This window comes from Loxodonta africana, chromosome 6 (genome assembly GCF_030014295.1).
Source record: "Loxodonta africana isolate mLoxAfr1 chromosome 6, mLoxAfr1.hap2, whole genome shotgun sequence".
Classification (NCBI taxonomy): domain Eukaryota; kingdom Metazoa; phylum Chordata; class Mammalia; order Proboscidea; family Elephantidae; genus Loxodonta; species Loxodonta africana.
This window is the reverse complement of record NC_087347.1, coordinates 1,309,727-1,332,563: the sequence shown is the minus strand read 5'-3', so window position 1 is coordinate 1,332,563 and position 22,837 is coordinate 1,309,727. Positions and strand designations below refer to the sequence as shown.

Sequence of the window (22,837 nt, the reverse complement as noted above, 5' to 3'; positions counted from 1 at the left end):
GCCCGCGTCAGCAGGCTCGCTGTGGTCCCGGCCGCCCGAGGTCTGCGGCGCCGCGGAGGACGGGGACGGGGACGCGGACGTGAGTGCGTGCGCGCGGGCCCTGGGGCGCGGGCCGTGGGGCCGCGGGCCGAGGGGCAGAGGGCGCGATCGCGGCTGGGGCGTCGGTGTCTCCCCCGGGGAAGCCAGTGCGGCCCGAGCAGCCGGCCGCGTCCCCACGTGACCGCGCAGGACGTGCGCACGCCCGCGGCCTGGGGCACGAGCCTGGGGTCCCCGCGCCCTGTGCCCCACGCGGCGCGCCCTGGCTCTGCGTGGCCCCTGCTCCCCGACAGGCACCCAGGGCCCGGTGGTGTGGGAGTCCCCAGCAGGGCGGCAGCTCGAGCGCCTCCCCGCTGCCCACCTTTTCGGACTCGGCTGTGAGCCGGAGGCGGGAAGGTCCAGTGGGGTCACGGGGCGTCGGGGCGGCCAGGTCCCGCGGTGGGCGCCCTGCGAGCTTCCTTTCCCCACCGCACTCAAATCCCAGCTTTGTCCTGAAGGGAGAAGTGGTGCTTAGGTCGGTTCCGGCTGTTGGCGACCGTGTGTACAGCAGAAGGAAATATTGCCGGCCCTGCGCAATCTTGGAGATCATTGAGGAGGTGTTTGTAAACATTAAAACGTAACCCGAGAGAACGCGCCGGTCACGGGTGTACAGGGCGCTCTCTGAAGTGGATACCGCAACCGCGCGAACCAAGAGCAGATCCTCCCCGGACCCGGTGGCCCCAGGACCCCGCGCCCCCCAGGACCCCGCGCCCCCCAGGCCCCCGCGCCCCCCCAGGACCCCGCGCCCCCCCAGGATCCTGCGCCCATAGGATCCCGCGCTCCTCAGAATTCCGAGCACCTCGGGTCCCCGCGCCCCCCGAGGATCCAGCGCCTCCAGGACCCTGAGCCTCCCCAGGACACCCACGCCCCCCGGAGTCCCGAGCACCCCCGGACCCGGCGTACCCCAGGGCCGCGAGCTTCCCCAGGTTCCCGAGCTTCCCCAGGACCCAGTGTCCCCCCAGGACCCCCGTGCCCCCCGCAGTCCTGAGCACCCCAGGACCCCGTGCCCCCCCGGACCCCGCTCCCCCCCCGGACTCCGCGCCCACCAGGACCCCGCGCCCACCAAGACCCCACTCCCTCCCCAGAGCTCCGACCTTCCCCAGGACCCTGCGCCCATAGGACCCCGCGCTCCTCGGAATTCCGAGCACCTCAGGTCCCCGCGTCCCCCGAGGATCCTGCGCCTCCAGGGCCCCCGCGCCCCCCGGAGTCCCGAGCACCCCAGGACCTGGCCTACCCCAGGGCCGCGAGGTTCCCCAGGTTCCCGAGCTTCCCCAGGTTCCCGAGCTTCCCCAGGACCCCGCGCCCCCCCCAGGACCCTGCGGTCCCCCAGGACCCCGCGCCCCCCCAGGACCCCGCACCCACCAAGACCCGGCTCCTTCCCCAGAGCTCCGACCTTCCCCAGGACCCTGCGCCCATAGGACCCCGCTCCCCTCAGAATTTCGAGCACCTCGGGTCCCCGCTTCCCCCAAGGATCCCGCGCCTCCAGGACCCCGAGCCCCCTAGGACCCCCGCGCCCCCCGGAGTCCTGAGCACCCCAGGACCCGAGGTACCCCAGGGCCGCGAGCTTCCCCAGGACCCAGCGTCCCCCCAGGACCCCCGTGCCCCCCGCAGTCCTGAGCACCCCAGGACCCCACGTCCCCCAAGACCCCACGCCCCACGGATCCCGCCCCCTCCCGGACCCTAAGTCCCGGGAGCTCCTGGCCACCCCTCTAGCCCCACCCGCACGGCCACAGCTCTGCATTCGGTTCTTTCCGAACTCGAGAAGTGAGGTCTGCTGGGGCGCACACCTTGGGTTTGGCTCACCAGTGGATCGGGCTCCGTATCTCGTTACAGAGTGACAATTCCTGATCACGTTTTTAGGACGGATCCATGGGGCCCGGTCTCTTGCCCAGGTGGCCGGCCTGGCTGTTTAAGGTCGCTCCAGGATGGTGGTGGAAGGGCTACTCCCACGCCCTGGTGAGGACCGCGTGCACGCCCGGGGGCACAGTGGAGCAGAGGAGGCGGCCAGGCGGCTCTAGGTGGGTTCGGAGGGCCAGCCCCCTCGCCTGCAGGAGCTTCTCTGCTTCCAAGCACCCATCCGAGGTGATGCTGACCCAGGAGCGCTACCCCGTGCGGCGGCTGCCCTTTGCCGTTGTGTCTGAGGAGGACCTGGCCACCTTTGAGGGCATCCTTCCGGGCAGGGTTGTCACCAGCCCCGAGGAGCTGGCAGCGGTGAACGTGGACTGGCTGAGAACCGTCCGAGGTAGGTCAGGACTGCAGGCCTGTCCTGTGTTGTCGCTGGAGGAAGATGAGGCCAGGAAAAAGTAAGCTTTGAGGGGAGGAGTTGGAGGTAAAGGTGGTGTTTTGGCTTAGCTGAAGAGCTCTTTCTGCCTGGGCCTTTCCTAGACCTTTGAAGAAAAGCAGTGTCCTGGTGATTTACAGTGTTCAGAAAATAAAACTGACCATTGTTTATTGGTGGTGCACCATACCCGCAAGTTAAAAGAAAGGCAGTATGGTGGTTATTCAGTCTTCAGAAAATAAAACTGACTGTTGTTTATTGGTGGTGTACCATACCCGAAAGTTAAAAGACAACTTTTCCGGCTGTGCTGTGGTGTGTGTGTGTGCTGGCTACCACACATACTTCTCAGCTTCTCTTAGGCCGCCCTAATAAGTGACCACAGACAGGGTGGTTTAAACAAATCTATCCCCTTGTAGTTTTGGAGGCTAAAACCAAAACCAACCAACCCAACCAACCAACCCATTGCTGCGAAGTCAATTACAACTCATAGTGACCCTGTAGGACAGAGTGGGACTGCCCCATAGGGTTTCCAAGACTGTAATCCTTACGGAAGCAGACTGCCACATCTTTCTCCCTGGGAGCGGCTAGTGAGTTCGAACTGCCAGCTTTCTGGTTAGCAGCTGAGCACTTAACCACTGTGCCACCCACTGCCGTTGAGTCAATCCTGACTCATAGCAACCCTATAGGGCTTCTAAGACTTGAAGTCTCTATCAAAACTGATTGCCACATCTTTGTCCCTTGGCGCTGCTGGTGGTTTCACACTGTTGACCTTTCAGTTAGCAGTTTCTCGCTTTAACCACTATACCACCAGATCCTTTAACCACTGTGTCAGATGTGAAATCATTCACTACAGATTAGTAAGTAAACACAAATAAGCTGGTGCATACCTTGCTAACTGGTTAATCCGCCCTTGCCTCCTCCCTCTTTTCCACCCTGTGTCCTCTCCTCAGACGGTATTCACAGGGAATACGTACTGCTCACACAATTTCAAAAATCAATGCAGTGTTCTTGCTGTAACGTAGAGGAGAGATAAAAAGCAAGCAGTTTATGACAAAGTAATGTATTTAAACATGGAGTTCCTGGGCATGGCTGGACACCCAGGTCCTTGAACTGGACCTAAATCCCCCAGTAACCACTCAGCAAAAGAGAGAAGTGGGTTGAGGCCTCTTGGTGACTCAGATCCCGCAAGGGCTGTTAGGCTGGTGACAAGACCTTCAGAGGCCGTGGAAAGCTCTAAGTGAAGTTCCAAACCAAAGAGAATATAGCCTGGAAGCGCTACAGTGCACGTTAAAACTGCAGAAATCTGGAACAAATGGAATTTGGATCTCGCTGAGGTAGTGAGGCAGGTTCTTCACCTGCGGAAGGCAGGAGACCCTCGAGGTTGGTCTTCATTATGCTGGCGTCCTTCTGTGAGGGGGCGGTCCCTCCCCGCTCTGCCCCCTAAGTGAAGCCCCGTGGAGAGCCCGCCACCCTCGCACTGGGCTTTGTAGTGTTGTGTGCACAAGGCTGGTGTCCACCAGGGTCAGCCTCACTGGGTCCCAGTCCTGGCTCGGCCGCTGCTGCTGCGTGATTGTACGCAGAAGGACCTCAGTGCCCACACCCCACAATGGGGACCACAGCCCCCATCACTGAGGGATGCTATGCGAGCTAAACGCAGTAAAAGCCTGGGAAACCAGGGCTCAAGTTTTGGATTCTGTCCTCCCACCTGCCCACCATTCTGCTGACACCCAGAAACAACCAGCTGTTGCCCCAAGGCAGGGGGCTTCTGGGAGTGGGGAAGCTGCAGTTGTGTTGGGACTGGCTGTCCATGACTCCTGCCCTCCGCTGCCCGTCCCCTGGAGGCAGTCAGCTTCCCCACAGTGTGGCGGCTGAGCCCGTCCCCTGGAGGCAGTCAGCTTCCCCACAGTGTGGCGGCTGAGCCCGTCCCCTGGAGGCAGTCAGCTTCCCCACAGTGTGGCGGCTGACGACTGCAGGAGAGATTCTCCCAGAGTGCGTAGTGGCTATGTTTTTGTAACACCCTGCCTGCTGTCCTCCAGTGGTTAAATCGGGGCAAAAGTCCCTGCCTCTAGAAGGGAAGAGTTTCAGCGTTGCATTGTGACCAGAGCACGTGGGTGGACGATGCCTTGGTGGCCAGATTGGAAGACGTTCCTGCACAGTGCCCAGCCCTTCATCTCTGTTTATTGATGATTTGTCCTGGGATGAAAGGCTTTTTTTTTTTTTTATTAACATAACCTCAACATTTTATTGCCTTCATAATACAACCAAAGATGAAGTTTAGAACTGGGTCACTTGGCCCTTTCTCTTCTCAGCCCTTGTCAGTTCAAAATCTCTTAATAGTCAACATTCTCTCAGACCTGCAGTTGGTTTCACCTCATTTGAGCCTCAAAACAGTCTTCTTTGTAGTCTTAGCCTTCTTCCGGAAAGTCAGCTTAGTCTGCCCACCAATCCCCCCTGCTTCCTGTCATGACGCTGCTTTCCCTGGGCACACAAGGCACACAGGGCACACTTGCCCTTCTTTGTACTGTGTCACTTTGTGGGGTTGGTGCTTGCCACACTTTCCACGACACTCCTTCCTTCCTCTGGAGAGGGCCCTGCCGTCTGGGCAAGGGTGGGCAGGCGGGCGAGGAGTCCAGGTCCTGGGTTTATCCTTCAGTATCGTCAGCGTGCCTGTGGCTCCTTACTGACTGGCCTTTCTGTCACAGGCTGCAGCAAGGTGCTGCTGAAGCCCCAGACAACAGAGGAGGTGTCGCAGATACTCAGGTAACTGGGGTGGGGGGGGACTCCCAGCCCCACTGTACCCCGCCCTTGAGGCTGGTCCTGTGGCCTTGGCTTCAAGGCTTCCTGTGTCACAGCCATGTGGGTGGACACAGACAGCAGGGTTGGCTTCACGAAAAGACAGGAAGGGTGCCCCAGAGCAGCTGCTTCCCTGAGGCCGTACTGGACAGCCTACCATCTCCAGGGGTGGCTCCAGTCCTACCCCTCCCAACCTGAAAGTGACTCCGAGCAGACTTTTTTTCAGTGAAGGAAAACAGACCTTTTCTTTAAGGGGTCATTTTTCCCTGATTGTTGTAGAAAATTTGGAAACCACATTGTTGCTGTTGGGTGCCATCTAGTTGATTCCGACTCATAGCGACCCCATGTGACAGAGTAGAACTGCCCCATAGGATTTCCTAGGCTGTAATCTTTGCAGGAGCAGATCGCCAGGCTTTCTCTGTCGAAGCTGCTGGGTGGGTTCAAACCAACCTTTAGGTTAGTAGCCAAGTACTTAGCTATTGAGCCACCAGGGCTCCTTTCGAAACCGTAGAAAATTATAAAGAAAAATGTCGGGGTAACCTGTAGTCTCACACCAAAGAGAACCACTGAGAGCATTTGGATTTTGGTTAGCTTCGTATTTTTTCTGAGTATTGGTGTTTTTTAGATGTCATCACTGTATGTCCTATGCTGTGGTCTTTTTTTCTTTTTAATAGACTTCATCTTTATTTTAGGAAATCCTGGTGGTGTAGTGGTTAAGAGCTACGGCTGTTAATCAAAAGGTCAGCCGTCGAATCCACCAGGCGCTCCTTGGAAACCCTGTGGGGCAGCTCTACTCTGTCCCATAGGGTCGCTATGAGTTAGAATCAACTTTACAGCAACTGGTTTGGTTTTTGGTTTATTTTAATTTAATTTTATTTATTTTGTTGTTGTTAGGTGTCATTGAGTTGGTTCTGACTCATAGCGACCCTATAGGACAGGGTAGAACTGCCCCGTAGGGTTTTCCAAGGAGCTGCTGGTGGATTTGAACTGCTGACCTTTTGGTTAGCAGCCGAGTTCTTAACCACTGTGCCACCAGGGCTCCCTTATTAATTTTAATAGGTCTTATTTTTAGAGCAGTTTTAGGTTTACAGAAAAATTGTACAGAAAATACACGGAGTTCCCGTATACCCCCTCATCCCTGGACACTGCTCTCCTGTTGTTAAGGCCTTGCGTTTTTGTGGTACGTTTGTTACAGCTGGTGAACAGGTACTGATACATCATTGTTACTGGAGTCCGTGGTTTACATTAGGGCTCATTCTTGGTGTCCTAGAGTTCTATGGGTTTTGACAAATGTGCAACGTCCTGTGCCCACTGTGACAGTATCATGCAGAATAGTTTCACTGCCCTGAAAATGCCCCGTGCTCCCCCTGTTCAACCCTCTCCTTCCCCGTGAACCCCAGGCAACCACTGCTATAGTTTTGATTTTTTTTCTTTCTTTTTCATTTAAATTAAAAAAAAAAAATTACCGTAGAGTCAATTCCTACTCACAGCGACCCTATAGAACGGAGTAGAACTGCCCCATACGGTTTCCAAGGAGCAGCTGGTGAATTGGAATTGCCGACAGGACAGTTGGGTCAGCAGAGGAATGCTTAACCACTGGCCACCAGGGCTCCTCATTTAGCAGTACACGTGTCCCTTTGTTGCTGTTAAGTACTCTTCTTCAGCATTTTTAACGCACCTAAAAAAATTTTTTATAAGTTACTCCACCCCAGGAAGGCACTGTAATCTCCTAGGCCCCCAGCCGTGTCCACCAAGGCTTTCTGGTGCACATGATGCTTTATGACCACCTCGGTGGGTAAATGTGGGGGCACCCTCTCACTTACCATATCAGAGCCTGTTCCCAGAGGTTCTTTTGATGCACACTGAGGCTTGCCCTCCAGGGCCTCAGAGGGCTGGCTCCCTGAATTCTCTTGGGTCAGGGCTGTCTCCCCTTCAGTCTTTGCAAAGTTAGAACCTGGTTGTGGGGACGGGCACCATGGGATGACGTGATGCACTATCCAAGGGTCTGGGAGGAGGTGAAGGACAAGAACACGCAGCCAGCCAGCCAGCCAGGGACTAACAGGAGAGGGGAGTGAGGGGGAAGGGGACTAGTGGGAGAGGGGAGTGATGGGGAGGGGGCTGATGGGGGAGGGAGTGATGGGGAGGGGAGTGATGAGGAGGGGACTGATGGGGGAGAGGAGTGAGGGGGGAGTGATGGGAGGGGGCTGGTGGGGGAGGGGACTGATGGGGAGAGGAGTGAGGGGGAGGGGCTGATACGGAGGGGAGTGATGGGGAGGGGAGTGATGGGGAGGGGAGTGATGGGGAGGGGAGTGATGGGGAGGGGAGTGATGGGGAGTGACGAGGAGGGGGCTGATGGGGGAGGGGGCTGGTGGGGAGAGGAGTGGGGGAGGGGGCTGATGGGGGAGGGGACTGATGGGTAAGGGGACTGATGGGGAGGGGACTGATGGGGAGGGGACTGATGGGGAGGGGGCTGATGGGAGAGGGGATTGATGGAGGAGGGGAAGGGAGGAGTGGGATGAAGGGGTATACTTGGACCTTTGTGCCTGGCCCCAGCAGGGCCTGTGCTTGCCCTGCCATGCTCGTTGAGAGCAACAGAAAGGGCCGTAGCTGGTCTCAGAAATTGTGCACTTAAAAGATAAAAACTGCTTTCGAGTCGACCCTGACCTGTAGTGACCCCACTGTGTGTCAGAGCATACGTGTGCTCCATAGGTTTTCCAATGGCTGATTTTTCCAAGGTAGATTGCCAGGCCTGCCTTCTGAGGCACCTCTGGGTGGATTCGAACCTCCAACCTTTTGGTTAGCAGCTGAGCGCTTAACCCAGGGACTCCACTTAGAGCATGGGCCTCTTCAGCGGTAGCATCGGTGACCTCCTCTGAGACCTAGGGGAGAATTTCGGCTTCATCTCTCTCTCTCTCTGACGACCACCTGGCCTTCCTGAGAACCTCCTCACACACTGGGCTCAGGGGAATCAGGGTGGGATGGGAGCCAGCTGCTCGGGGCGGCTGGCGCCTCAGCACCAGGGGTCCACTGGTCCCTCAGCTTCAGCCCCTCCCGTGAACGCACATCCCATGCGAGGGGGCCGAGAGCCCTGACGTCCCTGTGCTCCCCAGGTACTGCCATGAGAGGAACCTGGCGGTGACCCCGCAGGGGGGGAACACAAGCATGGTGGGGGGCAGCGTCCCCGTCTTTGATGAGGTCGTTCTCTCCACCGCCCTCATGAACCAGGTGGTCAGCTTCCACAGCGTGTCTGGTAAGCCTGCTCCTGCCTGCATATGCTGACGGTGGTGGGGCAGCAGCTGGGTGTGGGGGGCCTGGACCTGGAAGGAGCCGGTAGCTGCCGTGCCGTGTGCCCAGCTCTGGACGGTGTGTACGTGCGTGTGTGTGCGGGTGTGTGTATGTGTGTGTATGTGTGTGTTTTGCATAGTTGGCTGTTTGGGTGATTTATACTCTGGGCTTGGTGTGAGGGGGATGGGCCAGCTTGTGGCCAAGGTCCCTTCCAATTCAGGCATTTTCTATCTGTCACAGTCCTTTCTGGAGGGGTGCGAGCTATAAACAAATAACCACTGCAGAAGGGGGGGCTTCCAGTCCAAGCAACATAACCACGTTTTCACCTACTTCTCAGCCTCAGCACTGTTGACATTTGGGGCCTGATAATTCTTTGTTATGGGGCTGCCCCGTGAGCTGTAAGGTGTTAAGCAGCAACCCAGGCCTCTACCCACTAGATGGCAGTAGTACCCCCCGTTGTGAAACCAAAAATGTCTCCAGACGTGGCCCAGTGTCCCCGGGTCAGGATGGCCCCTGGGTAAGGAAGGACCTCTGCTCTGTAGCAGTGTGTCTGTCTCTCTTCTCCCTTCTGTAAGCACCTGTGTAAGGTTTTCTCTTCCCTATTGTCACTTTACCATCGTTTTCTTTTTCATTCCTATAAGATAAGTGCAGATGGTTTTGTTCTGGGCGAGGGGTGGCACGCACCCCCTGCTCCCCTGCCGGGTTCCTCAGGTGAACGCTGTCCTTGGGGTCTACACCCGAGGTGTGTGCCCACAGTGGCCCTGGTGCTGTTGCAGGGATCCTGGTGTGCCAGGCTGGGTGCATCCTGGAGGACCTCAGCCAGTATCTGGAGGATCGCGACTTTGTCATGCCTCTGGACCTGGGCGCCAAGGGCAGCTGCCACATCGGGGGGAACGTGGCCACCAACGCGGGTGGCCTGCGAGTCCTGCGGTATGGCTCACTGCACGGGACGGTCCTGGGCCTGGAGGTGGTGAGTGCTGGGCCAAGGCCAGCGCCAGCTGTGCATGGGGCTGGCTGGCTCCTCCCTCACCCTGGCCCATGTCCCGCGTGAAGGGCTTTCTGGACTTCCCAGCCTCTTCTGGTGGCTGTGGACCATCAGAGGCCCCGGGTGGGATGAGTCCTGATTTGACTACCAGCTGCGAGCCTTCGGTGGGTCTCATCTGGACATTGTCTGCCCTTGGGCGGTACAGTGCCTACCCCAGGGTCTCCCTAGGTACAGCCAGACCTAGGTACAACACCAGTTGAGGCCAAAGGATGCGGTGGGGGGGCTGGGCACTGGGGAGGGGACAGACATGGGGAGCGTCCTCTCTGCAGTCCACGGGTGGCTCCCAGGCTCCAGGGGGACGTGTGGCCGAGAGGACCTGAATTCACCTCAGGAGGTCACCTTGGGGGTCTCCCTTGTAGTTGGGGGCCGTATTGCCACTTGGTGTTTGTCTTAGTCATCTAGTACTGCCATAACAGAAATACCATAAGTGGATGGCTTTAACAAAGAGAAATTTATTTCCTCACAGTAAAGTAGGCTGAAAGTCCAAATTCAGGGTGTCAGCTCCAGGGGAGGGCTTTCTCTCTCTGTCGGCTCTGGAGAAAGGTCCTTGACCTCAATCTTCCCATGGCCGAGAAGCTTCTCAGGCAGAGGGACCCCGGGTCCAAAGGACGTGCTCTGCTCCTGGCGCTGCTTTCTTGGTGCTATGAGGTCCCCAACTCTCTGTTTGCTTCCCTTTCTCTCTGTTTGCTTTCCCTATCTCTTGCTTCCCTTTCTCTCTGTTTGCTTTCCCTATCTCTCAAGAGATAAAAGGTGGTGCAGGCCATACCCCAGGGAAACTCCCTTTACCTTGGATTAGGGAGGTGACCTGAGTAAGGGTGGTGTTACAATCCCACCCTAATCCTCTCAACATAAAATTACAATCACAAAATGGAGGACAACCACAGAATACTGGGAATCATGGCCTAACCAAGTTGATACATCATTTTTGAGGGGACATAATTCAACCTATGACAGTGTTCTCAGCCCCTATTGTTACAGCCCCAAGCCTGGGCTCCCGGCCACCTAGGGCAGGCGGTCACAGCGCTGTCTCCCACGAGACTGTGACATCACCCTTGGTGCCCACCCAGTTGGGGCGTATCACCATGGCAGGTCCCCCAACACTGCCAGATCTAAGGGGACCAGAGCGCGAAGGTCAGCCCAAGGTCACACTTGTTCACAGAGGAGGCGCAGGGTCCAGTTAGCCATAGGTGACCATGCCCCTGAACCCCCTCCCAGATGCATGGTGTCCATCCCGGACCTTGACACACCAGGTGCTGCCCAGGAGGATGTGTGATGAGAGGTGTTTTGGGGTTTTGGGTGCAGAGCTTTTGCCTGCTGGCCAGAGTGGCTGGGCCTGGACAGAGCTGCCTGCTTCCTCCTCCTGCCACATCACAGGGTTCCAGTAGCCCGTTTTCTGGCCAGCTGCCACTTCTTTTCACTTGAGTCTGTTCCGTCTTACGAGCTGTATCAGCAAGTCTTCCGGCAAAGGAATAGCAAGTGAGATTCAGGTTCCAGACCAAGAAAGCACCCTGCTGATTGAGGGACGAGGAGTTCAGGGTGGGGGGCACTGTGGGTCTCTTCCCTCTGTTCTGCCCCTCCCCCTCCAGTGTCTGCCTTGTTTCAGGTGCTTCCTTCTGCAGAGGGGGTGGGGCTGGGGAGCTTTGCTCTAGCCAGGAATGAAACACCCTTCCTTCAGCCTGATCGGTGACCCTGGCCCTGTTGCATTTCTGAAGCAAACACTGGGGGTCAGTGGCTCAGGGTGCCCTGGGGCTGGGCTGGGGCCAGAGGAGCCAGGGGTGTGTCTGAAGGAAGATGGCCAGCAGACACCCAGCATCAGACCTGAGACGCCTTCTCCTCTTCCCTTGCCAGGTGCTTGCAGATGGCACCGTCCTGAACTGCTTGACCTCCCTGAGGAAGGACAACACAGGCTATGACCTGAAGCAGCTCTTCATTGGGTCAGAGGGCACGCTGGGGGTCATCACTGCTGTGTCTATTCTGTGTCCAACGAAGCCCAAGGCTGTGAACGTGGCTTTCCTCGGTAGGCTTGGTCGCTTGACCTCCGGAGATGGCCAGGTGTGGGAGGGCCAGACAGCTTTCTGATGGGGACTGCTGGGAGCATGGTGCTCTTGGCTGCTCTGGGTCAGAGGTGGACCTGGTGAGGGCGGGGACAGAGGGAGCGTCGTCGCAGGAGAACACGTCTGCTCCCGTTGCTCCTGGCTTCCTGCTTTGCTTTGGTGTTCGCAGAGGAGAGGCTTGGAGTCACATGCTTTGCCTGTTTGTGCTCAGAACGTACTTTATTCTGGAACAAAACTGAGGTTTCAGTCACCTCTTCCAATCCATTTAATTATTGAAGTAGCTTGCAGGGTAAGACTCTGAGAGAAATGATATCATTTGGCCTAAGACCAAGGGCACCAACCTGTTGACTTCTGTGGGAGTAATTAGCAGGCACCTCCAAAGGCGATGGGACCCACACATCCACCCCGTCTGCCTCTCCTGGGTCGATATCTCGGCAAGCAGCCCTGCTGCAGTATCGCTCGTCTGGAAAGGGGCTCTCCCGATCTCACACCCCTCTGCAGCTTTCCTTCAATCCCTCCACTTCCCTCTACCGCTGATTTTTAAAGAGGAGCTTCTCCTCAGGCTCTTCAGTTCTTCTCCTGCCACAGTCTGTTTTCATCTCCTTTCTCGCCTTTGTTTGGATCGATTAGGTTCAGATGTTGTGCAAACCACCATTATTTTGGGAATGTCAACAGCAGACTTAACTTAAAACCCAGGTGCCATCAAGTTGACTCCAGCTCTTGGTGACCCCATGTATGTCAGAGTAGAACTGTGTTCCATAAAAAAAAAAAAAAAAAATTAAACCCTCTTTATTTTATTTCATTAGTATTTTTTTATATTTATTATTTTTATTGTGCTTTAAGTGAAAGCTTACAAATCAAGTCAGTCTCCCACACAAAAACTTATATACACCTTGCTACATACTCCCAATTACTCTCCCCCTAATGAGACAGCCCACTCTCTCTCTCCACTCTCTCTTTTCATGTCCATTTCAGCAGCTTCTAACCCCCTCCACCCTCTCATCTCCCCTCCAGGCAGGAGATGCCAAGATAGTCTAAAGTGTCCACCTGATCCAAGAAGCTCACTTCTCACCAGCGCCCCTCTCTAACCCGTTGTCCAGTCCAATCCATGCCTGCAGAGTTGGCTTCAGGAATGGTTCCTGTCTTGGGCAAACAGAAGGTCTGGGGGCCATGACCACCGGGGTCCTTCTAGTCTCAGTCAGACCATTAAGTCTGACCTTTTTATGAGAATTTGGGGTCTGCATCCCACTGCTCTCCTGCTCCCTCAGGGGTTCTCTGTTGTGGTCCCTGTCAGGGCAGTCATCGGCTGTAGCCGGGCACCCTCTAGTTCTTCTGGTCTCAGGTTGATGTAGTCTCTGGTTCATGTGGCCCTTTCTGTCTCTTGGGCTGGTAATTACCTTGTGTCCTTGGTGGTCTTCATCCTCCTTTGATCCAGGTGGGTTGAGACCAATCGATGCATCTTGGATAGCTGCTTCCTAGCATTTAAGATCTCAGACGCCACTCTTCAAAGTGGGATGCAGAATGCTTTAATAGATTTTATTATGCCAGTTGACTTAGATGTCCCCTGAAACCATGATCTCCAAACCCCTGCCCCTGCTATGCTGGCCTTCGAAGCATTCAGTTTATTCAGGAAACTTCTTTGCTTTTGGTTTAATCCAGTTGTGCTGACCTCCCTTGTATTGTGTGTTGTCTTTCCCTTTACCTAAAGTAGTTCTTATCTACTATCTATTTAGTGAATATCCCTCTCCCACCCTCCCTCCCCCCTCGTAACCACAAAAGAATGTTTTCGTCTCTGTTTAAACTGTTTCTCAGGTTCTTATAATAGTGGTCTTATAGAATATTTGTCCTTTAAACTGACTAATTTCACTCAGCATAATGCCTTCCAGGTTCCTCCATATTATGAAATGTCTCACAGATTCCTCACTGCTCTTTATCGATGCGTAGTATTCCATTGTGTGAATATACCATTATTTATCCATTCATCCGTTGATGGGCACCTTGGTTGCTTCCATCTTTTTGCTATTGTAAACAGTGCTATTTTATTTTTATTATGCTTTAGGTGAAAGTTTACGGCTCAAGTTAATTTCTCATACAAAAATTTATATACATATTGTTTTGTGACATTAATTGCAATCCCCACACTCCCCTCTTCTACCCTGGGTTCCCTGTGTCCATTCAACTAGTTCCTGTATCTTCCTGCTTTCTCATCCTGCCTCTGGACAGGGGCTACCCATTTGGTCTTGTGTATCTGATTAAACTAACAAGCACAGTCCTCATGTGTATTATTTTTTATTTTATAGCCCTGTCTAACCTTTGTTTGAAGAGTGGGCTTTGGGAATGGTTTCAGTTCTGGGTTAATAGAGCGTCTGGGTGCTATGGCTTGGGGCCTCCTCCAGTCTCTGTGAGATTGTTAAGCCTGGTCTTGTAAAGTCAATTTGAGTTCTGCTCCATATTTTTCTCCCGCTCCATCCGGGACTCTCTGTTGCGTTTTCTGTCAGGGTGGTCATTGGTGGTAGCTGGGCACCATCTAGCTCTTCTGGTCTCAGGCTGGTGGAGTCTCTGGTTTATGTGATCCTTTAGTCTCTTGGACTAGTGTGTGTCTTTGGTGTTCTTCATTCTCTGTCTCTCCAAGTGGGATGGAACCAATTGATGCATTTAGGTGGCTGCTTGCAAGCTTTTAAGACCCCAGACACTACTCACCAAAGCGGGGTGCAGAACATTTTCTTAATAGACACTGTTATGCCAATTGATCTAGATGTTCCCCGAAACTATGGCCCCCAGGCCCCAGCCCCAGCTACTCTGTCCCTTAAAGTGTTTGGATGTGTCCAGGAAACTTCTTAACTTTTGTTTTGGTCCAGTTGTGCTAAGTTCCCCTGTATAGTGTGTTGTTTTTCCTTTCACCAGGGTTGATCCTTGTCCCCTATCTAGTTCCTAAATTTCCCTCATCCTCCTTCCCCACTATCATAACCATCAAAGAATACTTTCTTCTATGTTTAAACCTTTTCTTGAGTTCCTATAATATTTTAATGTTTTGGATTCTGCTAAGTCTTGACCTAATATGTGGTCTATTCTAGAGAATGTTCCATGCGCACTACAAAAGAAAGTATACTTGACTTCTGTTGGGTGGAGTGTTCTGTATATGTCTATGAGGTCAAGTTGGTTGATTGTGGCATTTAGATCTTACATGTCTTTATTGAGCTTCTTTCTGGATGTCCTGTCCTTCACCAAAAGTGGTGTGTTGAAGTCTCCTACTATTATTGTGGAGCCGTCTATCTCATTTTTCAATGCTGATAGAATTTGTTTTATGTAGCTTGCAGCCCTGTCATTGGGTGCATAAATATTTAATATGGTTATATCCTCCTGGTATATTGTCCCTTTAATCATTATATAGTGTCCTTCCTTATCCTTTATGATGGATTTAGCTTTAAAGTCTATTTTGTCAGAAATTAATATTGCCGCTCCTGCTCTTTTTTGATTGTTGTTTACTTGATGTACTTTTTCCCATCTTTTGAGTTTTAGTTTGTGTCTCTAAGTCTAAGGCGTGTCTCTTGTAGGCAGCATGTAGATGGATCGTGTTTTTTAATCCATTCTGCCACGCTCTGTCTCTTTGTTGGTACATTTAGTCCATTTACATTTGGTGTAGTTATGGATAGATATGAATTTAGCGCTATCATTTTGATGTCTTTTTTTGGTGTGTTGTTGAGTTTCTTTTTCCCACTTAATTTTTGCGCTGAGTAGTTTATTTTTAAATATTGTCTTTTCCTCATATTCATCGTTGATTTTGTTTCTGGTGAGTCTCTATTTTTTTCTTATAGTTTATTTTGATGTGTAGGATAGTTCGTCTCCTTTGTGGTTACCTTAATACTTACCCCTATTTTTCTAAATTTAAACCTAACTTTTATTTCTTTGTATCACCTTGTCTTCTTCTCCATATGAGAGATCTATGACTACATTTCTTAGTCCCTTTTTATTGTTTTAATGTTGTCTTCTTTTACATAATAACAATGCTGTTTCCCTTTTTTGAGTGTTTTTTTTATCTTGGTTTATTTTTGTGATTTCCCTGTCTGGGTTGACATCTGATTGCTCTGTCCAGTGTTCTAGTCTTGGGCTGATACCTGATATTATTGATTTTCTAACCAAAGAACTCCCTTTAGTATTTCTTGTAGTTTTGGTTTGGTTTTTGCGAATTCCCTGAGCTTCTGTTTATCTGGAAATGTCCTAATTTCACCTTCATATTTGAGAGACAGTTTTGCTGGATATATGATTCTTGGCTGGCAATTTTTTTCCTTCAAAGCTTTATAGAAGTCATCCCATTGCCTTCTTGCCTGCATGGTTTCTGTCGAGTAGTCCAAGCTTATTCTTATTCATTCTCCTTTGTAGGTGACTTTTCGTTTATCCCTAGCTGCTCTTAAAATTATCTCTTTATCTTTGGTTTTGGCAAGTTTGATTATAATATGTCTTGGTGACTTTCTTTTAAAATCTACTTTATGTGGAGTTCGATGAGCATCTTGGATAGATACCTTCTCATCTTTCATGATATCAGGGAAGTTTTCTGCCAACATATCTTCAACAATTCTCTCTCTTTTCTGTTATCCCTCCCTGTTGTGGTACTCCAGTCACTCGTAGGTTATTTCTCTTGATAGAGTCCTACATGATTCTTAAGGTTTCTTCATTTTTTTTAATTCTTTTATCTGATTTTTCTTCAAATATATTGGTGCCAAGTGCTTTATGTTCAGGTGCAGAAATTCTGCCTTCCACTTGCTCAGTTCTGCTCCTCTGACTTTCTATTGAGTTGTCTACTTATGTAATTTTTTTGTTAATCTTCTGAATTTCTGATTGCTGTCTGTCTATGGATTTTTCCAGCTTATTAAATTTTTCATTATGTTCTTGAATAACCTTTTTAATTTCTTCAAGTGCTTTATCTGTGTGTTCCTTGGCTTGTTCTGCATATTGCCTCATTTCCTTCTTGATGTCTTGAAGGGTTCTGTATATTAATCTTTTGTATTCCACCTCTGGTAATTCCAGGAAGGCACTTTCATCTAGAAGATCCCTTGATTCTTTATTTTGAGAGCTTGTTGAGGCGATCATCGTCTGTTTCTTTATGTGACTTAATATCGACTGTTGTCTCTGAGCCATCTATGTTATTGTATTAATTTATTTTATGTTTGCTTACTGTATCTTAGCTTCTTGCTTTGTTTTGTTTTGATATGCCCAGATGGGTTACCTGAGTGAGCTAGCTTGATTATTTTTTCCTTTGGAGCTCTGATGTCCTGCCCCCAGCTGGCTAGAGCTGTTATCAGGTATATCAGTCTAGGAGTCCATTCACTTTTCTTGTATGAATTCAGCTTAGGTGTCCAGATAGCTTATCATCAAGTGTGTGGTATAGGCTCTGTCCTACAGTCTTAGAGGGGCAGGGGTGATTGGTGTAGGTATCAGTATCTGGTTGCAGCAGGGGATCATGCTTTGAACAAGGCAGTGGGCTGAGAACCATCCCCCAAGTGTCTCTGAGGACAGTGTGTCCTTCTTCCCCAGAGCATACAGGTGGGTGGGTTCTGTGGACCGACCAAGGGCACCCAGCGTTTTTGGTTCTAAGGATTGGGAGGTACCAGTTATCCTTGGACCCCTGTCGTGGGTGGCTGGGTGACCTGAGTGAAGCCACCAGTCCTTAGGCTCCTGATGTGGGTAGGTGAGGACCCCATTTAAAAGGCAAAGCAATGTCAAACATCAAACACCCACCTCTCCACACACAGCTGAAACAGTTGTAGTCTGCCAACAAGGGCCTATTCTCCTGAAATAGGCCCACACAGGTCCATGCAGAGGGAAAAGGTACTCAAAGAAGACCTCAGACTGTTTATGCCTGGCCAGGAGCTGCTTCTGTCCTGAGCTGCCCTGGTTAGTGGAGCTGGCAAATTATCTTTTCCCCCAATTGTGAATTTATTCCTTCTGCAAGGCTGGGAGGATGGCTCTAGGTGCTCAACAGGGCCTACCTCCAAAAAAAAAAAAAAAAAAAAAAACCAAACCCAGTGCCGTTGAGTCGATTCTGACTTATAGCGACCGTGTAGGACAGAGTAGAACTGCCCCATAGAGTTTCCAAGGAGCACCTGGCGGATTCGAACTGCCGAACCTTTGGTTGGCAGCTGTAGCACTTAACCACTATGCTACCAGGGTTTCTGGGCCTACCTCTGGCCTAGGGAAATCAACAGCCACCTGGTTGAGGGTGGGGTGGTGGGGGCACAGTAAAATATATGCAAGTACTTAGTTTTTGCCAAGAGAGAGCGCTGAGAGTTGTGAGTAGGCTGTGCAGCTGGCTGCTTCTGCCTGAGGAAACTGCAGCCAAATGCTGGTATCAGCCCACCGCAGCCGCTCCTGGGAATAGTGCCTGAGGGCTCCTAGTGATTCAGGTCTGGTAACTCCTCTCCACTTCTGAACCGTTTTTTCCTCCCCTGCCATTCAGTTTGTTTTCTAACTTTGCCTTTGATGTTCAGGGCTCCTAGCTTGTCATAAATATACTCATTTCACTTGTGTTTTTTGGTCTTTGTTGTAAGAGGGCTCACTGGAAGCATTTGTCTTTTCTGCCATCTCGGCCCCGCCTCTTGAGTTCTTAAAATAGTGGTCTCATACAAAATTTGTCCTTTTGTGATTGAGTAATTTCACTCAGCATAACGCCCTCCAGATTCATCTGTGTTATGGAAAGTTTCGAGAGTTCTTCATTGTTCATGACCGTTGTGTAGTATTCCATTCTGTGTATGTACCGTAATTTGTTTATCCATTCGTCTGTTAGTGAGCACCTAGGTTGTTTCCACCTTTTTGCTATTGTGAATAATGCTGCAACGAACATAGATGTGCATCTGTTTATTCATGTGACAGCTCTTATTCCTCTAGAATATATTCCTGCAGTGGGATTGCTGAATCATATGGTACTTCTTTTCTAGCTTTTTAAGGAAGCACCAAATTGTTTTCCAAAGTGGTTGTACCATTTTACATTCCCACCAGCAGTGCATAAGGTTCTAGTCGCTGTACAACCTCTCCAACGTTTATTATTTTGTGTTTTTAGATTAGTGCCAGCCTTGTTGGGATGAGATGTTATCTCATGGTAGTTTTGATTTGCATTTCTCTAATGGTTCGTGATCATGAGCATTTCCTCGTATGTCTGTTAGCTTCCTGAACGTCTTTGGTAACGTGTCTGTTCATATCCTTTGCCTATTTTTTAATTGCATTATTTGTCTTTTTGTTGTTGAGGTGTTGCAGTATCTTGTAAGATTTTAGAGGTTAGGCACTTATCAGATATGTCATAGCTGAAAATTTTTTCCCAGTTTGTAGGTCATCTTTTTACTCTTTTGGTGAAATCTTTCGATGAGCATAAGTGTTTGATTTTTAGGAGTTTTTCAGTTATCTAGTTTCTCTTCTGGTATTTGTGCATTGTTAGTTATGGTTCGTATACTATTTATGCCATGTGTTAGGGCTCCCGGTGCCCTGTTTTTTCTTCCATGATCTTTACCATTTTAGATTTTATATTTAGGTCTTTGATCCATTTTGAGTTAGTTTTTGTGCATGGTGTGAGGGATCGGTCTTGTTTCATTCTTTTACTGATGGATATTCAGTTATACCAGCACCATTTGTTAAAGAGACTGTCTTTTCTCCGTTTAATGGACATTGGCCCTTGGTCAAATACCATCTGCTCATAGGTGGATGGATTTAAGTACGGGTTCTCAATTCTGTTCCATTGGTCTATGTATCTGTTGTTGTACCAGTACCAGGCTGTTTTGACTACTCTGGCGGTATAATAGGTTCTAAAATCAGGTAGTGTGAGGCCTCCCAGTTTGTTCTTCTTAAGTAATGCTTATTCGAGGCCTATTTCTTTTCCATATGAAGTTGCTGATTTGTTTCTCCATCTCTTTGAAAAATGTAGTTTGAATTTGAATCAAGATTGCATTGTATCTGTAGATCACTTTGGGTAGAGTTGACATTTTCACAATGTTGAGTCTTCCTATTCATGAACATGGTATGTTTTCCACTTACTTGGGTTTCTTTCTTTTTCTTTTTTTTTTTTTGCGGTAGTGTCTTGTAGTTTTCTTTGTATAGGTCTCTTATGTCTCTGGTTAGATTTATTCCTAAGCACTTGATCTTCTTGGGGGCTATTGTAGATGATATTGATTTGGTGATTTCCTTTTCAAAGTTCTATTTGTTAGTCTAGAGAAATTCAACTGATTTTTCTATGTTTATCTTTATCCTGATACTTTGCTGATATCTTGTATTAGTTCCAGTAGTTTTCTTGTGGATCCTTTGGGGTTTTCTGTGTATAAGATCATATCATCTGCAAATAGGAATACTTTTACTTCCTTACCAATTTGGATGCCCTTTTTTACTTTTTCTTGCCTTATTTCTCCGGCTAGGACCCCCCGCACAGTGTTGAATAAGGGTGGTGATAAAGGGCATCCTTGTCTGGTTCCTGTCCTCAAAGGGAATGCTTTCAGTCTCTTTCCATTTAGGATGATGTTGGCTGTTGGCCTTGTATAAATACCTTTTATTATGTTGAGGAATTGCCCTTCTATTCCTATTTTGCTGAGGTTTTTTTTTAAATCAGGAATGGGTACTGGACTTTGCCAAATGCCTTTTCTGCATCAATTGATAAGATCGTATGGTTCTTATTTTTGTTTTATTTATGTGATGGATTGCATTGATTGATTTTCTAATGTTTATCCATCCCTGCATAATAAACCAGGTATCCTTCCCTGCATACCTGGTTTGAATCCCCCTTGGTCATGATGAGTTATTTTTTTGATATGCTGCTGAATTCTATTGGTTACAATTTTGTTGAGGATGTTTTGCGTCTATGTTCATGAGGGATATTGGTCTGCAATTTTCTTTTTTTTCTGGCGTCTTTACCTGGCTTTGGTATCAAGATTATGCTGGCTTCGTAGAATGAGTTCAGGAATATTCCTTTCCTATGCTCTGAAATACCTTTAGTAGTACTGGTGTTAACTCTTCTCTGAAAGTTTGGTAGAATTCTCCAGTGAAGCCATTCAGGCCAGGGCTTTTTTTTGTTGGAAGTTTTTTTAATTACCACTTCAATCTCTTCTTTCGTTAGGGGTTTAGTTTTTCTACCTCGGTTTGTGTTAGTTTAGGCACGTAGTGTGTTTCTAGAAATTTGTCCATTTCATCTAGGTTTTCAAATTTGTCTCCATAAAGTTTTCAATGGTTCAATTTTCAGAAGTAGATCCTGAGGACTTTCATCCAAGGTGCTTGTTGCTGTTGTTGTTAGGTGCCATCGAGTCAGTTCCAGCTCGTAGTGATGCTATGTACAACAGAATGAAACACTGCCGAGTCCTGTGCCGTCCCCACAATCGTTGCAGCCCATTGTTGCAGCCACTGTGTCAATCCATCCCATCGAGGGTCTTCCTCTTTTTCACTGACCGTCTACTTTACCAAGCATGGTGTCCTTCTCCAGGGACTGGTCCCTCCAGATTAATATGCCCAAAGTGTGTGAGACAAAGTCTCACCATCCTTGCTTCTAAGGAGCATTCTGGCTGTACTTCTTCCAAGACAGGTTTGTTTGCACTTCTGGCAGTCCTGGTGTATTCAGTATTCTTCACCAACACCAAAATCAAAAGCGTCCCTTCTTCTTTGGTCTTCCTTGTTCATTGTCCAGCTTTCATATGCATATGAGGAGATCGAAAACACCATAGCTTGGGTCAGGTGCACCTAAGTCCTCAAAGTGACACCTTGGTTTTTGAACACATTAAAGAGGTCTTTTGCAGCAGATTTGCCCAATGCAATATGTTGTTTGATTTCTTGACAGCTGCTACCATAGGTTTTGATTGTGGATCCAAGCGAAATGAAATCCTTGACAACTTCACTCTTTTCTCTGTTTATCATGATGTTGCTTATTGGTCTAGTTGTGAGGATTTTTGTTTTCTTTATGTTGAGATGTAATCCATACTGAAGACTGTAGTCTTTGATCTTCATCAGTAAATGCTTCAAGACCTCTTCACTTTCAGCAAGCAAGGTTGTGTCATCTGCATAATGCAGGTTGTTAATGAGTCTTCCTCCAATCCTGATGCCCCATTCTTCTTCATACAGTCCAGCTTCTTGGATTATTTGTTTAGCATACAGATTGAATCCAAAAACCTCTTGCCACTGAGTCGGTTTTGACTCATAGTGACCCTACAGATTGAATAAGTATGGTGAAAGGATACAGCCCTGATGCACACCTTTCTTGACTTTAAACCACGCAGTTATCCCCTTGTTCTATTTGAATGACTGCCCCTTGGTCTAAGTACAGGTTCCTCATAAGCACAATTAAGTGTTCTGGAATTCCCATTCTTCATATGTTACCCATAATTTGTAATGACCCATACAGTCGAATGCCTTTGCATAGTCAAAGAAACACAGGCAAACATCTTTCTGGTGCTCTGTGCTTTCAGCCAGGATCTGTCTGACGTCAGCAATGCTATCCCTTGTTCCACGTCCCTTTCTGAATCTGGCTTAAATTTCTGGCAGTTCCCTGTTGATGTACTGCTGCCACCACTTTTGAATGATCTTCAGCAAAATTTTGCTTGTATGTGATGTCAATGATATAGTTTGATAATTTCCACATTCTTTTGGATCACCTGTCTTTGGAATGGATACAGATATGGATCTCTTCCAGTTGGTTGGTCAGGTAGCTGTCTTCCAAATTCCTTAGCGTAGGTGAGTGAGTGCTTCCGGCTCTGCATCCGTTCGTTGAAACATCTCAATTGGTATTCCTTCAGTTCCTGGAGACTTATTTTTCCCCAATGCCTTCAGTGCACCTTGGACTTCTTCCTTCAGTACCATTGGTTCTTGACCATATGCTACCTCTTGAAATGGTTGAATGTCGACCAATTCTTTTTGGTAGAGTGACTCTGTGTATCCCTTTCATCTTCTTTTGATGCTTCTTGTGTCATTTAATATTTTCGCTGTAGAATCCTTCAATATTGAAATTCAAGGCTTGAATTTTTTCTCCATTTCTTTCAGCTTGAGAAATGTTGAGCGTGTTCTTCCCTTTTGATTTTCTATCTCCCAGTCTTTGTGCATTTGATTTTAATACTTTGTCTTCTTGAGCCACCCATTGAAGTCTTTTGTTCAGTTCCTTTACTTTATCATTTCTTCCTTTCGCTTTAGTTACGCTACATTCAAGTGCAACTTTCAGAGCCTCTCCTGACACCCATTTTGGTCTTTTCTTTCTTTCCTGTCTTTTTAATAACCTCTTGGTTCTTCATGTATGATGTCTTTATGTCATTCTACAACTCATCTAGTCTTCAGTCATTAGTGTTTGATGCATCAAAT

At 49.3% G+C, this 22,837-nt stretch overlaps 1 protein-coding gene across 4 annotated transcripts in view; it reads left to right on the top strand.

The window, feature by feature from the left end:
- D2HGDH (D-2-hydroxyglutarate dehydrogenase) overlaps positions 1 to 22,837 on the top strand; it is a 55,214-nt gene continuing 32,377 nt past the window's right edge. The window contains exons 1-7 of one of the 4 annotated variants that reach the window (XM_064286349.1): positions 1 to 79; positions 534 to 632; positions 1,909 to 2,317; positions 5,056 to 5,113; positions 8,257 to 8,396; positions 9,208 to 9,401; positions 11,325 to 11,493. In XM_064286349.1, the coding sequence (XP_064142419.1) occupies positions 1,945 to 2,317; positions 5,056 to 5,113; positions 8,257 to 8,396; positions 9,208 to 9,401; positions 11,325 to 11,493 (934 nt within the window). In that variant the 5' untranslated portion in view covers positions 1 to 79; positions 534 to 632; positions 1,909 to 1,944. The other 3 variants (XM_064286352.1, XM_064286351.1, XM_064286350.1) reach the window with 3 other exon arrangements.